Source organism: Littorina saxatilis, linkage group LG7, assembly GCF_037325665.1.
Source record: "Littorina saxatilis isolate snail1 linkage group LG7, US_GU_Lsax_2.0, whole genome shotgun sequence".
Classification (NCBI taxonomy): domain Eukaryota; kingdom Metazoa; phylum Mollusca; class Gastropoda; order Littorinimorpha; family Littorinidae; genus Littorina; species Littorina saxatilis.
The window spans coordinates 31,495,332-31,513,232 of record NC_090251.1 but is presented as its reverse complement, the minus strand read 5'-3'; the positions used below and the strand labels follow the sequence as shown (position 1 = coordinate 31,513,232).

The following is a 17,901-nucleotide window of genomic DNA, read 5'->3' as shown; positions in this document are numbered from 1 at the left end:
TTTCTCTCTCTATCTCTCTCTCTTTCTCTATCTCTCTCTTTCTCTCTCTTTCTCTCTCTCTCTCCCCCCCATTTTCCTTGCTCTGTGTGAGTTGTGTGTGTACATACATGTATTGTAGTGTGTGTCTATATCTGTGCATGTCCTTGTCACAGGTGTTTTATTTTGGTTCTGGTATCTCACATTCTTTGTGTATAAAGTTTTGTCTGTAAACATCTTTGCAGATAATCTTCTACAAATAATGACTATTTTTGTAAGTGAGCCTGAAGTGGTATAGTTACTAACATTTTTACCAGTTTTGTATTATAGTTTCTTTTTCTTTCCGTTTTACTGACAGTTACTTGTTACTTGATGGGTTTAATGTATGATTTGATTGGCTGTTTGGGGAGTTAAAGGGACTGTTTTTTGTTTTGTTTTTGTTGTTTCTGTTTTTTTCTCTCTGAAAGTTCAGTCTGCTGTGATACTTTATTGTGTTTGTTTGAGTGTTTGTTTATTTGATTATCAGTGAGTTGACTAGAGATGAGAGGGTTCTTTGCTGCTGTTTTTTTTCTCTCAAATATTTCTTGTTCATTTCTTTATTGTGATGTTACCTCATTGAAATCTGTTTTTATCTGAGTTGTCAATTGTGTTCTGATGGGGTGTTTTTTTTCATGTGTGTATATATTGACTTCACAGTTTAATAGATCACTTGATTACTGGTTTCTATATCTCTGACGAGTTACTGTAGACATATATGATACACAGTGCCAAAAGACTGTTCCCTTCCTCCCCGCCCCCCCCCCCCCCCCACCCTTTCTGTTTTCCCCCACCCCCTTCCACTTGTATGTGCATAAAGTCTTAACTGAAAACCTGTGAAATCTGCTGACAATTTTGATAGCAGTGTTTATCACTTATGTCTTAAGCTGTCAATAAAGACTTACAAAATTAAAAAAAATTTCATGATAAAATTGCTTCTGTTTTTGCAGGTACAAAATCCCGCCGCCTCCGTCAGGCCCTGCCCCAGAGCCCCCTGGGACCGGCAGAGACCCCTACGACTTCGGGGGTTTCAGAGAAACTATCGGTAAGTTACGATTTCTCTATCTTAATTGTACATCCTTGATTTAATGATAATGGCAGATCAGCAGTGCCCATACTTTTCGCGTGTCATTTTGTCTACTTGGAAATGCACAACATCTCTGAATATAACAGTTTTGCAGAGTTGTTCTCTGAGGCCTGCAGGGTCTTCGGTCACTGGCAGTATACATACTTTTTTTTATGTGAGGCATAAATGGTCTGACCTTTAGCTATGATGCAGTCGAAGGACTGATAGTTTTGACACAGGTCTTAATGTTTTAAGACGGAACAATGTCTTTTTTAAAGATGAAATTTAGGTTTCTACTAAAAGGCTGCTTAATGTACTAAATATGCTTTAATTCTGGGCTGGACTAGGTGGCCGAGTGGTAACGCACTTGCGCTCGGAAGCGAGAGGTTGCAAGTTCGACCCTGGGTCAGGGCGTTAGCAATTTTCTCCCCCCTTTCCTAACCTAGGTGGTGGGTTCAAGTGCTAGTCTTTCGGATGAGACGAAAAACCGAGGTCCCTTCGTGTACACTACATTGGGGTGTGCACGTTAAAGATCCCACGATTGACAAAAGGGTCTTTCCTGGCAAAATTGTATAGGCATAGATAAAAATGTCCACCAAAATACCCGTGTGACTTGGAATAATAGCCCGTGAAAAGTAGGATATGCGCCGAAATGGCTGCGATCTGCTGGCCGATGTGAATGCGTGATGTATTGTGTAAAAAAAATCCATCTCACACGGCATAAATAAATCCCTGCGCCTTGAATATGTGCGCGATATAAATTGCATAAAAAATATTAAAAAAATAAAAAATCCCTGCGCTTAGAACTGTACCCACGGAATACGCGCGATATAAGCCTCATATTGATTGATTGATTGAATTCTGAGTTATAAGGTTCAGCGGATTCAAATAAGATGAAGACTTTTGGGGGTAAAAGTCAAGACAATCTGTTTGTCACTTTGTATTAGTCTGAGTTTGATGGAATCTTGGCATCCCTGTCACTATTTTCTGTTGATTTGTTTCAGAACAACGCCAGTATAGCCAGTTCAACGTTAGTCAGTATGGCGCCAGTCAGTTCAACAATGGCGGCAATTTCCTAGGGGGCGCTCAGCGCACCAGCATGATGGCCCGCCCCTCTTACCTCCCCTACAGAGAGCGCGAAGACGAGGTTGGGAGCAACGAGCTGCTGGAACGTGATGTGGTACGTTTTTCAACTTTGATCATTATGTTTCTTTAAAATATTTGTGCTTGTTTATTTCAGTAAGATCATCAAATCCATCCATTGGCTCTTGGTGCTCATGCATGCCATGGTAGTATGTGAACTACATGCATGCCATGGTAGTATGTGAACTACATGCATGTCCATCCATCCGGTCTATCATCCTTCTGTTTGTTTGCCTGTCTGTTTTTACTTTATGTGAACCTAAGATTCCTGAAAAAAGGACAAAAAGTACTGTTATTGCTTTGTGTATGTTAGTCTTCAGATAAACTTCTGAATTTATGCTACTGCAAGATGCTCTCGTTTCTGAATGAATCAGCCAGTCTTCTGTGGTACTCTTACAAACAACTGTAACCCTAAAGGAATTGGCTTTTGATGCATGCTCATGTGCATGCCATCGTAGTATGTAAACCGCATGCTTAACAATACTGGAATGCCCTTATAGTTAAAATAGTACTTTTTGAACTCCTTTTCTGTGCCAGTGGAATATAGATGCTAGCTTGTCCCAACACCTATTATCTTTTTACATTGCCCCCTTTGCATTACAAACTACAGCAACAAGGAATAGCTGTGATGATGATAAATGTTGTTTAATGCCCTCACGGTTAAACCATAAGGGGCATATGTTCCCAGGTGTTACCCCGACTTTAGATGATTTAGAGAAGAAAAAATAACGATTAATGAATAAAAGGCGTTGCCGCTAAGGAGGTTTAGCTGTCGTGCTCGACCTCCTGCTGAGAATGAAGAAGCTATTTAAATCATGTTGTAGTCTGTCCAGTGTCAGCAACACCGCACTCTTTATGAAGTAGGTGGAAGTATACATTTTAATGTCACTTTCTGCTCCCATTAGTCACTCACCAGGCAGTCACTGGGTTAGAAACAAAAAACAGTAATTAGCACAGGAAGAGTTTTATTATCTTTTTGACTGCTGTGTGTCGTTTTATCAAAAGAAAGCACAGCATCTTGGTGAGAACATTGTTGGATGGGTGATAACTGGATTCATCTGTGGACCCATCTTTTGAGAGAGGGTGCTGGTTTGGTGACAAGGAGATTTGTATGAGAAAAGCCTGTGTTGGTTTTGGCGACAGTGAAGATGTACGTCCCACCCCTTAGGCAAAGAAGCAGTGTGCCCCCCCCCCCCCCCCCCCCCTTTTTTTTTTTTTTTTTTTTTGGGGGGGGGGGGGACACTAGCGTACTGCAGTCATCAGAGCATGTCTGTTTTCACCTGACAAATGGGATGTAGATGGATTTGCTGATGCTTTATCAGTTCGAATAATGTCCTGTTGATGCGTCAAAATTGTGGTGTCTGACAGCCATTCCGCACGTGACAAGCTTTTTAAACACGAAGAGTGTTGTGGGTTTAAGTGCTCCAAATGAGCTCCAAAAGTTCTGAATGTACTTCAAGTTTGCAGAGTTTAACTCATCTTTACAAAATGAGAAGGCAGTGTATTCAACATCTCCAACTTTGATCACTGTGTGAATTTTAACTCGGATATTTGAGGAAGGCTGTGGAAGTGTTTATAAGCCCTGTGCTGTCCAGAGCCAACACCCTACAAAATTATGCGCAGATTTGGCTGCATTAGAGTCGGAGCATAGCTGCGAAAAGCCCTCAGGTGTTGAAACTGCGGTTGACAATTGGATGAAAATGTGTTTGTCAACTGACGGGTGCAGCTCAGTGCAGTCAGCTTATTGTGCCGGGGATGCAGTGCTCTGGATTCTGTTTGCACAAGCCTTTGGACAGCAGCCCTTGTTTGAGGACTTGTTTCTGTGAATTTGTGGGCAGCGGATTATACCCTGTGTGTTTAGATGTTTTCCGAAACAGAGCGAAGAAAGAAACAGCAGCGAGCGAAGCATATGAAGGATATGGTAAAGTGACTACATTCCTCGGTAGCTCCAGTAGCGCTACTTTAATGATGTTGACTTAACGGAGGGCGTACAGGTCGTTGTGTCAGTTTGGTTGTAGCTGTGTCTCCGTTATCAAAGGTGGCAGTGAGAAAGTGTAGCAGCTATCGTAGCATGCAGTTTTATCCACTTTTTAAGTAAAGGGGGGGGGGGGGGATGGATGGATGGATGGATGGATGGATGAAGAAGAGTATAGCCATAATGGTTATGTCACAGTCTAGCTAGCTAGTCCTCAATTTTTTCTTCTACATAAACATGTTCCAATTATATAGATACAAAGTCATTTGATGCAATACCCTAGTGTAAGATGACAAAAAGCAAATCTGAAATAGATTATAAACTATCGTTCTAAAATCATAGACTCAAAAAAACAAGATAGACTGACTGATGAATAGAACATTGAATACGACAGATTAACATTAATTTGTAAAGTAAGAATAATAATGTTTTGTTTTGTATTTCAATAACCTTTCCTTTTTTGGAGTCTGGATGTGATATTTATTTTCATGTTAAATTTGATCTCCGCAGCTTTTAGCGCATTCAATTATTATACATCTATATACGACTTGTGTCTGTCTATGTGTGTGTGTGTGTGTGTGTGTGTCCGCGATGCACGATCAAAGTTCTCGGTGGATCTTTTTCAAATTTGGAGTCCGTATTCAGCTACACCCCGGACACAACCTCATCGATGAGATATTTCAATACGTGCTCTCAGTGCGCAGCGCTGAACCGATTTTGGTTTTTCTCTGGATCCATTCCCAGCAACTCTTCCTTATCTTCTCCAGTGTTTTCAGCGTTTATCTCCCTTCCTTCGTGTGGCGTCAATCCATATTCCCGTTACTACGTTACTATTTTTAGAATGTCACGATTGCACCCGTAAGTTGTCCTTACTGTAAAAGTGAAAAGGTCGAATCAATTTATAGCCACGCGAAAAATACACTGTCATCTATCTCTATATATTTATAGATATAGATATACATATATATATATATATATATATACGGCTTCTGTGTGTGTGTGTGTGTGTTTGTGTGTGTGTGTGGGCAACACCTGTGGATTGTAGAGTTCTGTTTGTGATGTGGTCTGGCGGCTTTGGTGTGTCTGTATGTTCAGGCCTTCCTTCGAGAAGCCATAACAGTTATTCTCAATCCCGTTTGAGTGGACTTCGCCTTCAAAGGTGATTGTGGTGTTTTGGCACTCGGTTACATTTGGCGTCGTCGACAGCGATGGAACTCGACATGAAATGTTCAGGCCACTGAATCATTTTCGTGCTGTTCCCATTCCACCTGGGAGGGACCTAAGTTCATTCAAAGGGGGTCGAGTGTGACAGGCAGACTACCGTCGCCCTTCACAGCAGACTCTGCAGAGTTGTTCGCCTTAGAAGTTGTGGGCTTTCCTTGCATGTACCCGTAAGTTGTCCTTACTGTAAAAGTGAAAAGGTCGAATCAATTTATAGCCACGCGAAAAATACACTGTCATCTATCTCTATATATTTATAGATATAGATATACATATATATATATATATATATATATATATATATACGGCTTCTCTGTGTGTGTGTGTGTTTGTGTGTGTGTGTGGGCAACACCTGTGGATTGTAGAGTTCTGTTTGTGATGTGGTCTGGCGGCTTTGGTGTGTCTGTATGTTCAGGCCTTCCTTCGAGAAGCCATAACAGTTATTCTCAATCCCGTTTGAGTGGACTTCGCCTTCAAAGGTGATTGTGGTGTTTTGGCACTCGGTTACATTTGGCGTCGTCGACAGCGATGGGACTCGACATGAAATGTTCAGGCCACTGAATCATTTTCGTGCTGTTCCCATTCCACCTGGGAGGGACCTAAGTTCATTCAAAGGGGGTCGAGTGTGACAGGGAGACTACCGTCGCCCTTCACAGCAGACTCTGCAGAGTTGTTCGCCTTAGAAGTTGTGGGCTTTCCTTGCATGTACCCGTAAGTTGTCCTCACTGTAAAAGTGCAAAGGTCGAATCTATTTATCGAAAAATCCACTGTCATCTATCTATATATTTATATACTAGATGATTATCCGCTTCGCCGGGTACCGGGAAGAAGTAGTCTCAGCCGAATACCAGGCTGCGTCTGGGACCCGGCAAACGCCGGCTTTGCCGGCGCACGAAGGAAAGGAGATAAACGCGCAAAACACTGGAGACCTTCTAAAAATAGTAACGTGCAGTGACCTTCTAAAAATAGTAACGTAGTAACGGGAATATGGATTGGCGCCACACGGAGGAAGGGAGATAATCGCGGCTGAAAACACTGGAGAAGATAAGGAAGAGTTACTGGTAGTGGATCCAGACCAAAAAACCCAAAATCGGTTCAGTGCGCACAGCGCTGCGCGCTGAGAGCACGTGTTGAAATATCTCATCGACCAGGTTGTGTCCTGGGTGTACCTGAATATGATCACCAAATTTGAAACAGATCCATCGAGAACCTTGGCCGCGCATCGCGCACAGACACACAGACAGACAGACAGACAGACAGACAGACACACAGACACTAGTCGTATATATATATAGATAGATATATACGGCTTCTGTGTCTGTGTCTATGTGTGTGTGTGTGTGTGTAGGCAACACCTGTGGATTGTAGAGTTCTGTTTGTGATGGGGTCTGGCGGCTTTTGTCTGTCTGTATGTTCTGGCATTTGAGAAGCCATAACAGATAATATAGGGCTAAGAAATAAGCTTTAAAATTCTCAATCCCGTTTGACAGGACTTCGCCATCAAAGGTGATTGTGGTGAACCGCCACGCTGTCTGTCTCTGTCTCGCGATTCACCCCGGCTTCGCCGGGTATTCCTCTAGTGACATATATATGTCGTACTTTTTCAACCCTGTGATGAAAGGGATTGGCGGAATTTCAAAACTGACAAAGTTCACACTGTAGAGATCTCAGGCACTTTGAGCCATATAGTGCTCTATGGCAAAATTCTTCTGAACATTGTTGTGTACGTGTGCTTGTTGATTTTTATTGAAAAACAAGTCGCGTAAGGTGAAATTACTACATTTAGTCAAGCTGTGGAACTCACAGAATGAAACTGAACGCACTGCATTTTTTCACCAAAACCGCATAACTCATTGTTTCGTCAGTCCACCGCTCGTGGCAAAGGCAGTGAAATCGACAAGCCAGAATAGTGCGGTAATGGTCGCGCTGTGCTGCATACCACGCTTTTCTGTACCTCTCTTCGTTTTAACCTTCTGAGCGTGTTTTTGAGTCACTTGAGAAAAAGTGACTCTATGTAATCGGTCAGTGTTAGTCTGTCCGGCCGGCCGGCCGGCCGTCCGTAGACACCACCTTAACGTTGGACTTTTCTCGGAAACTATCAAAGCGATCCGGCTCATATTTTGTTTAGTCGTGACCTCCAATGACCTCTACACTTTAACGATGGTTTCGTTGACCTTTGACCTTTTTCAAGGTCACAGGTCAGCGTCAAAGGAAAAATTAGACATTTTATATCTTTGACAAAGTTCATCGGATGTGATTGAAACTTTGTAGGATTATTCTTTACATCAAAGTATTTACATCTGTAGCCTTTTACGAACGTTATCAGAAAAACAAGGGAGATAACTAGCCTTTTCTGTTCGGCAACACACAACTTAACGTTGGGCTTTTCTCGGAAACTATAAAAGTGACCGGGCTCAAATTTTATGTGAACGTGACTCCCAGTGACCTCTACACTTTGACGTCTGCTTTGGTGACCTTTGACCTTTTTCAAGGTCACAGGTATGTCTTGAAGGAAAAAAATTGAAATATCATATCTCTGAAACTATTCATCGGATTTGATTCAAACTTTATAGGATTATTCTTTACATCAAATTATTTACATCTGTATTGTGTTGTGAATAGCAATTTCTTCCTGTCCATCTGATGCCTCATATAATATTCAGAACTGCGAAAGTGACTCGATCGAGCGTTTGCTCTTCTTGTTAATCCAAACATATCATATCTATATGTTTTTGGAATCAGGAACCGACAAGGAATAAGATGAAATTGTTTTTAAATCGATTTCGGAAATTTTATTTTAATCATGATTTTTATATTTTTAATTTTCAGATCTTGTTTTTAATCCGAATATAACATATTTATATGTTTTTGGAATCAGAAAATGATGAAGAATAAGATGAACGTAATTTTGGATCGTTTTATAAAAAATGATTTTAATTACAATTTTCAGATTTTGAATGACCAAAGTTATTAATTAATTTTTAAGCCTCCAAGCTGAAATGCAATACCAAAGTCCGGCCTTCGTCGAAGATTGCTTGGCTAAACTTTCTATCAATTTTATTGAAAAATGAGGGTGTGACAGTGCCGCCTCAACTTTTACAAAAAGCCGGATATGACGTCATCAAAGATATTATTTTATCCAAAAAATGAAAAAAACGTCTGGGGATATCATACCCAGGAACTCTTGTGTAAAATTCATGAAGATCGGTCCATTAGTTTACTCTGAATCGCTCCACACACACACATAGACATACACACACACACACACACAGACACATACACCACAACCCTCGTCTCGATTCCCCCTCTATGTTAAAACATTTAGTCAAAACTTGACTAAATGTAAAAATGACTAAAAAAAAAACAGGCACACACACAAAAGCAATGAACTTTGCTCAAACATTTTGTTAACAAATGTTTGGCTTTAATTGTGACCATACTCAGAGCAAACTTTGTAGCCAGTTGGTCGCTATCAGCGTGGGTTCGATCCCCACGTTCGGCGAGAGATTTATTTCTCAGAGTCAACTTTGTGCAGACTCTCTTCGGTGTCCGAACACCCCCGTGTGCGCACATGCGCACGAAAAAGATCCCACGTTCACAGCGAAAGTCTCAGGGCTTGAAAAACACGAAGACACGCATGCATCATCTCTCGTCTCTGATTATCATGATCGTATTTCGATACTTTGACGAGACAAACCCAATGCTGGTGTGTCGAAGAAGACAGCCACAGCGGGCTTGTTCGAATTAAATTATCACATACATGTATCTTCAGCGTATTATCAATACCTGTCCCAATATAGACCAGTTGGTCTAAGAGGACGTTAAACCCTAATAGTCAGTCAGTCAGTAAACTTTCCTATTTCATCAAATGGAGGTAAATAATGGATCAGTGCTAGAATATTTGTTTATGCATGTACATGTAGTAGTTTTGCGTTGATTAATTGCTCCTGTATTTTCATGTGGCATGTGTTGAACTTGTTTTGAAATAAAATTAATCAGTTTGTTTATTCAATGTAAAACATATTTATTGTAGTTTGCATTCGCTATTGTTGTTTTTGTTTTTTCTAATAAAGGCTTTTGATGCTGTCCGGTCCAGAAACAAACATGGTGAAATGAAATCAAATGAAAGTCGTAGCCTTGATGAGGTATTAAAGTTGACCTGATGGAACCCCACTAATGTGCTTAATTTTTTTGAAAAACACGTACAGCTCTGCTAATCTGTAATCTGGGTGCTTTGGAAAAGAAAAAAACTTAAAAAGTGGGATGAAAAAAAGCCTGTGTGTCACATAAATATACTCTTTATCTAATAAGAATGTAATCTTCCTAACAGCTCAATTAATCCATTGCTTTTAGCTTTACTCAGTTAACTCGTAATTTACTCAACATCAGTGATAAATTAATTTGCATATAAGATGTGACGGTAAATACTATACATAGCACTAGCAGCATCACAAACAACAAAGCAAAATCCCCGTATTTTTCCCTCAACGCTGAGGTTTTGATTTGCTGTGCTAGTACTGTCTGTATGTCAGAACAAATGTTTTGACACTAGTATCCAAAAGGTGTTTTTTAGATTAATGCCTATGCTTCCAAAAATGTCACAGTCAGATGTAACTTTTTATTCTGATTCCAGTGATACCTTTATTTTTTCTGAAGGATTATTAGAAGCTGTGTTATGAATTTTTTAATCTTTTTAATTTTGCGCGTTTTTACGCACAAAAACGCCGTTGCACAAACACCTGACTTTAGAAGCATGAGAATTCAATAATTAGAGCCAAAGGGTTATTAATTTAACTTTAACTTACACTTCAGAACATATAGATGGACTCCATTTTTTTCCAGCTATCACAATACCCTCTTGCAGCCACAATTCTCGTGTCAAAATTGAAAATCCTTTTAAAAATAGCACTTTTCTTCATCACAATACGATGCACATTTGATGACGAGAGGGTCGCGACCTTTAAATTGCAATAACTTTGCTTCTAATTATGCTACAGAAATGTATTTGATATCAATGGAATCACCTCAATGAGAGCCTTAATTTGCACATACTTACAAAGCCACTGCCGACCCTAAACATTTTTTGGCCATGACCAAAAAAATAAATAAAAAAATAAATATGTTGGGTTGTTTTTGCTATATGCCAAAGGCCAAATATGACCCTGAAATGGGTCTTTGCCCCTAGTTGGGCTCATTTGTTAGTTCACAAGGAATTTGTCTTCACTTTTTGATAATCACAGACGTTTCAAACCTCCGCCAAAAAAAAAAAAAGCTTACCTACCTACTTTATTTTTTGGGATCATGTTACCGGAAACAGACAACTTTTTTTGGCCCGACAGTTCACTAATCAGCATACATTGCTAGAAGACCACATAACTTGACTTAAAGCATTTCAAAGGTGCACATTATATATTACAAGATGGTATATGCCATATATGGCAAATGCCCTCATTACTTATCAGATCTCTTGCCACCTTTAACTTCTGATGTTAACCCCTACCATCATAGAAGACCATTAGAAAGAAGAGTCCCCAAGTGCAAAACTGAATTATACCGTCGATCTTTTTATACCATCTACTACTGTCCTGTGGAACACCTTGCCAGACAACATCAAAACAACTAACTCAATCAGCGATTTCAAACGCTATTTATCTACTCCTGATTATAACGTACCTGCCTATTATTACTGTGGTAAAAGACTGGAAGAGATTTACCACTGCAGAATGCGCCTAAACATGAGTAATTTGAATTCTGACCTGTGTAAACGCCACCTACAGGGAAACCCACAGTGCGCTTGCGGCTACCCGATTGAAACAGCTGACCATTATTTGACACATTGTCCTTTGTACGTAGATGCTCGCCTGTCTACAATAAACACACTTCCTGTTAATTACAGACATGTTGAAATATTGTTAAATGGTAGCGAAAACCTTTCTCTTTGCACCAACAAGCTTGTTTTTGAAAGTGTCCAATCGTTTATCCATGAATCTGGTCCTTTATGTTGATTTGACTCAGTACCCATATTCATGCCAACAAACCTTATTTTATATGCATTTTTCAAATGTATATATATTTAGCGAGCTACTGCTTACTTGCCACAGGACTATGGTTTGTAATGTACTATGTATATATTCTTATTTGTATGCGCTGCCAACTTTATCTTTTATATGTACCTACCGTTTTCTCCTCCCTCCTCCACCCTCCCCCCTCATCCTCCTGCTAGCTTTTTCTTATTCTTTCTGATTTACTTTAACTATGCTCTTCTTGTAGATAGTTCAACAATTGATAAGTAATGCTTGTCCGACATCATATTTGCGTTATTTTCCTACAACGTAGGGCGCGTAATATATATAAGCGTTTGCTTGAGTTCGTGTCCCTATTGTTTATCGTTGTATTTTTGTATCATGTTTGATTTAATAAAACATTGTTTAAACCAAAGGTGCACATTTTTGCTGGAGCCTGAAAAACATGCGAACTTTTTTGTTTTACAAAATACTTGTAGTTGTACAGTTTTAGTTTCAATCAACAAATTTCTGCAAATGTTTTCGAAATTTTCCAACAACTTCATTTTTAAATGTGCAATTGCAAATAGAAACTAGGAAAATGTGCCTTTTTTACACACTGAAACCACAGAAAAGAGACAGTAACCAAATGTCATGGTTCTGAAAAAGTTGATGAAAACACTCCAAAAGTCTAAGTCCAAGTTCCAACAGACGAAATCGGCAGGTCACGTGACATAAAATATCCTCAAATTTCTCAAAGCCAACATCAATTTAAGCTTCAGTTACTGTGTCAAACTGAAGATGAATCTTCACCTGTATGCTGGAAGCAAAAACATAACTGAATAAGTTAGCAGAATTAAATACTGAGTCTCCATTATCAACACACCTAGCTGACCTCTTTTTGACAGTAACATTCTGTTTGTTTACGTTTGGAAACAGTTGATAAAGTATCCAAAAACTGGACACAAGTTGCGTTTTTTTCAGATAATATTAATATTATTAGCTCACTAAAACGTTCAACTTGCCAACAAATGACTTCAAGTTGAAGGATGGTAAAGGTGCGTTCCTATTTCCTTCCGAGATGCCCATGTCAGATCGGGGAGAAGAGTCGGCGAGCGTCAACTCGTCAATGGCGTCGTCGGGCGAAAAAAGCCAACTCGCTATGTAGTTGTCGGAGCACTTTCTGAGCGGTGGAGATGTAATCCAGCCAAACTAAGTCCACAGCCATGTAGATAAGGCTTCAAACTACCAGTAGCACATTTTTACCGACAAATTCATCACCTAATTACGGAGACCGAAGCTTCGACAATTTATCCAACGATGCGAAGCAAGGTTTCACCTCATGTTTTCGGCCATCTTTGATGTATAAATAACCAGCGTTATCTCCCCTCCAATACTCTTCTCTGTTGCTTTGATGTGCGAAGCTTCCACTTTTCAGAAAAACAGGTTTTCCGAACTCACCCTGACTCAAGCTCCGGGACACTTTTGGATTACGTTATCGGATCGTTCATCAATAGTGCACTTTGACAATATTATATAAAAATCTATTTTGTAGTTATACAAATACAATGTACATAGAAAAGAAGACAAAAGATCAAGCTTTTTTTTGGTACCAAGCTTATTTCTTCAAATTCAATAGCAGATAAGAAATCAAGCAAAGAAAAACATGTGATTTTTCAGGAAATTAGGTCAAAATCAGCAAATGCATGGAGTTTGAGGTTACTATTGACACCCAGGATCTTAAAATCATGGGTGGGATTCTTCCGGTATATGCTGTAAATCCGAATGGGTAATGTCTGTGGTGACGTTTTTTGGTTGGTAATTACACAAATTCTTCAGGATTCATGACATTTTTCAGTCCCACCCATGCTTAAAATAGAGCTCAGCTAATTGAGGCTCAAGGGAGTTAATTAAATCACTTTTGAAAGGTTTAGAGCTGTACTGGCATTCCCCCCTAGGCCCTGGAAGATTCAAGATACATTGCTTCCTATGTAAACTATATATGAACCACCTGCATTGCTGAATATCAATTTAACATCTTGACTTACTTGCAGTGCAGAGTTGGAATTTTGGGGGGAATTAATTTCATGAATTGACATATAGAGGGAACACCAACAAAAAGAATTCATCACAAAGTGACCTGACTCTGCAGTTGTGATTACCAACAATGTTTCTTCAATGTAAAATTCATACTTCTGACTTCAAAGAGCTAATAAGAAGTTTTGCAACTTGACATTGCATTTTATAATGTGCTTTTTGCAGGTGCAGTGTTACCACATACTGTATTAATAATTTGCACAAAGTGTAATTCCTTTTTTCTTACCAACACGTAAAGGCTTCTCTTGTGTAGCATTAACCCATTGCTGTACTAAAAGATTGTTGTATAATTCTGAGACAATCCTGAGACTTCTTCCTGAACACTGCGTGAACATATATTTCTCACATTTCTGATGCATAGTTGAGTTTTTTTAATGTATATGTTATTTTCGAATATGTGTGAGTGTGTCAGGCACGTGATTAGAGAGGGATAGTGAGAGAGAGAGAGAGAAAGAGTCGATCTTAATTGACTGACCGGACACATTCTGAACGGTAAATGTTAATTGTTAGCGTTAGCAATTTTCTGCCCCCTTTCCTAACCTAGGTGGTGGGTTCAAGTGCTAGTCTTTCGGATGAGACGAAAAACCAAGGTCCCTTCGTGTACACTACATTGGGGTGTGCACGTTAAAGATCCCACGATTGACAAAAGGGTCTTTCCTGGCAAAATTGTATAGGCATAGATAAAAATGTCCACCAAAATACCCGTGTGACTTGGAATAATAGGCCGTGAAAAGTAGGATATGCGCTAAAATTGCTGCGATCTGCTGGCCGATGTGAATGCGTGATGTATTGTGTAAAAAAAATTCCATCTCACACGGCATAAATAAATCCCTGCGCCTTGAGTATGTGCGCGATATAAAATGCATAAAATAAAATAAAAATAAAAAAATAAAAAATCCTTGCGCTTAGAACTGTACCCACGGAATACGCGCGATATAAGCCTCATATTGATTGAATTGTTGTTTTAGCTATACTAGTCTCTCTCTGTGTATATTTCTCTCAATCTCTTTTGTGTGCACATTTCACGAACACACACACACACACACACACACACACACACACACACACACACACACACACACACACACACACACACACACACATATAAACACATCTCTCTGAGGGTTTTTTAAATGGCTATAAACTGTTGACAGTTGACAGTGACAAGTTACAGCTTCTAACAGTCAAAACATCCATTTGATGGCAAGGGTTTGGCTGCACAGGGGCTGGTAGGTTGACCTTCATTGTAAGATGCAATGTGTGTGCCCTCAGGGGCATTTATAATGGAACAGATACAAATAGACACTAGCACAGCTGGCTCACATTTTTTATGTTTGCTTTCAACATGTTGACAATAATCCCAGACACCTACATATAGGCATGAACGTGAGCACAGACAGACACATATACCTGATGTACCAATGCACACATTTTTTTTACAAGAAGCTTTGATGGAGTCAGTACGAGGTATGATCCAAACAAAATTATCAAACCGCGATTATATAAGTCTCAGGCCACTGATCATATAAAGTATTATTATTTGAAAGGCCAAACATTTAACTGGTATACCTCTAAGAGATGACGTCATTAGCTTACTACGTCATCAATGACGAGGTTTTAAAATACGTCATATTTGGGTTGTGCTTCAAAACGGGGTCTTTTATCAAGGGCCATGAAAATCTTCACTTCATTGAAACAGTGTAGCAGGGTCATGGTACAAGGAAAATGTCTACAAAGCTGAAGAATGTTACATGAATCAAAGCTGTTCCCTATTCTACAATCTGACAAAAGAAAAGGAAAATCGAAACTGGGGAAAAGGGGAATAACTCTGACAAGCCCAAAAGACCCCCGAAGAGCGCTTCAAACAAGAATAATGTAGCTGCTGTGTCAAAATTTAAGAACTAAAATTAAAAAGTGTACATGCGAGTATTAAGGGCAAAACTTAAACTTTCATATGGAACAGTCCAGAGAATTCTACTCAGTGATCTTCCGCTTCAAAAGCTGGCCGCAAAGTGGGTGCCTCATTAGCTGATGGGGGAACGGAAGAAGCATCATATGGTCCTTTTGCACGCAATCTGCTCAACCGTTGTGAACTAAGTACATAGACCCAAATTTGTTGTTACTGTAGTCACTGATTATGGGACTTTGGTTTCCTTCTACTGTATTGCCAGAAAACACAGAAACAAAGCGTGTCTAGACCAAAATGACGAGATGCGTCAAATTTGTAAGTGAGGTTTGTAAAGCAGAAACAGGTCTATTCGCTGTATTTTTCGACCACGCAGGTCCAGTTGCTGTTGATATTCTGTCTACTAACAGCACTGTCATAGTCGCATACTATGCAGAAACTTTTTTACCCAAACTTACTCACGAATTTAGCAGTCAGCGACCAAACTGCGAAACCCAAACTGCCCTTCTCCTTCATAAATATGCCAGTCTCCACAAAAGAAGGACCATAACTCCATTCCTAAAAGACCAAATGATCACATTTTTACCTCGCACATGCTTCAGACCTGCATGATTACACCCAGGGGTGTACCTTAACTTTTTTTGCTACTGGCCAGGGGGGCCGGTAAGTCAAAATTTGAACCGGCCCCCCAAAATCCCAACCGGCCCCCAATCAGCCCGATTTCTTACAACCGGCTCGTCGCGGGCTAAGCACATACACAAAAGACGTACATTCATACTTATACATGTGGATTTGCACTACTAATAACTACCACAAACACACACAAGACTTGATGACTAAAATGCTATATTTTAATATAATGATAATTAACCTTGTTTTAATAAAGAATTACAAATAAAAGCCGCCACAAAGAAACAAGAAATCAAAACAACATTCACACCCTGTCACACAATCACACACTAAAACCTCACTGAAAGTTACCCCTTTATAAACTCCTACCACACAATTTATAAAGTAATTTACAATGGAACTTCACTTACCACATAAACACACACACACACACTTTAAAAAAAAAGTAAATCAGCAAACAATTTTTTTTTTTAATTATGTATAAAAAATTATGTGTGAAAAAATGTATAAAAAGCTGACTACAAAAGTTGTTCTAAGTTGCTTTCTTGGTTTTTTTCTTTTTCTGTATGTGTGTGTGTGTTCTTAATGTTACTGTTAGATTCAGCAGAAGTATGAATGTTGTATACCAGCCAAATTTACCACAGCTTTAGTCATAAATAATCAAAAGCATTCATTATATTTCATTTCTATTTCCTAATGAAAACAAAAAGATTTTCAGATTTCCTGATCCTAGAATTGTTTATAGGTGATCTGTATGATTTTGATTCAGCAGAGTTGCATCCCTGCAGAGAGTAGTTCTAATGACTGCTGTAATTTGGGCCCAGTCTCTGCGAAAATCACATTTGATCATTTTGTTTGGGTCATACCTCATATGACCAAAATCAGCAGTTGGTTTTCAAAGATTTTGCTTGCCCTATGTATCAGCAGATTTAAAAGTTGGTTAAGTTTTACGGCCATTATTAATATTTGCTGTTAAATTGTCTTTCTCTTCATCTTCTTCAGCATCAGGTTGTAGTGTATACTTATCAGGACCAGTGCACATGGTTGCCTTATATTACTCAAAGGATGTATGCTACTATTATGAGTGCTGTAAGATAGTTCATGTAATTAGTTCATGTTTTGGTTTCGGATGGTCATGGCCTTTTATCTCATACTAGTTTTCTCTATATATATACATGCAGTAGTAGCAAGGATTTGGTAAGCTACTTGCTTCTTTGTTAGCTGCTTTCCAGCAAAATACATGAAACGTCAGTCATTCTTTCCTGTTTCAGTCGTTGCAGAACAGTTAACTACTTAAAGTAACCTTCCTTCTCACGTGACTCGACAAATCAGCCACCACATATCTGTCCAAGGTTGTAATAGAAAAAGAGCATCCATCAACTAATTGCAAATACAGTCGAACCTGTCAATTATGACCACCTGAAAGTGATTGCAATGGATAGGTGGTCCCTTAGCCGAAAGGTGAATCATATAAAATATAAAACTTGTCCAGTATCCTTTGGGGTAGTCAGTGTCAGGTGGTCATTTATTTATTTATTAAGGAGATTTCTATAGCGCATAACTAAAAGCACTATGCGCTTTACAATATCACTAGGTATAAGCACACGTTAACATACTCTGATTAAATAGAACTTAGCCTAACAAGACATACTAAGAACACTAAACATTTGAGTGCATACAAAAATAGAGAATTAAATTAAATACTGGACAAACGATTAAAATAAGCTTAAGGCCTACACCGACTACAATGGACTATTTGAGAGGGGTTGGAAGATTATAGAAAGGTGGTCTGTCAGGCAGGTTTGACCATACAAATTTCAAAGGTCTCAACTACAGTTTCTTTGGAGAG

General features: G+C 39.2%; 1 protein-coding gene and 1 long non-coding RNA gene across 8 annotated transcripts in view; one reads left to right on the top strand and one right to left on the bottom strand.

Moving 5' to 3' along the window:
- Positions 1-17,901, bottom strand: part of LOC138971193 (uncharacterized) — a 666,631-nt gene that overhangs the window by 581,993 nt on the left and 66,737 nt on the right. The window lies entirely within an intron of this gene.
- Positions 1-17,901, top strand: part of LOC138971173 (epidermal growth factor receptor kinase substrate 8-like) — a 137,275-nt gene that overhangs the window by 78,505 nt on the left and 40,869 nt on the right. For 5 of the 7 annotated variants that reach the window (XR_011457187.1, XM_070343811.1, XM_070343809.1 and 2 more), the window contains 3 exons: positions 963-1,057; positions 2,083-2,258; positions 9,491-9,562. Coding sequence is in view for 6 of the 7 variants with exons in the window: in XM_070343811.1 (XP_070199912.1) it covers positions 963-1,057; positions 2,083-2,258; positions 9,491-9,562 (343 nt within the window). In the remaining variant the exon portion in view is untranslated. The remainder of the gene's footprint in view (positions 1-962; positions 1,058-2,082; positions 2,259-9,490; positions 9,563-17,901) is intronic. The other 2 variants (XM_070343815.1, XM_070343810.1) reach the window with 1 other exon arrangement.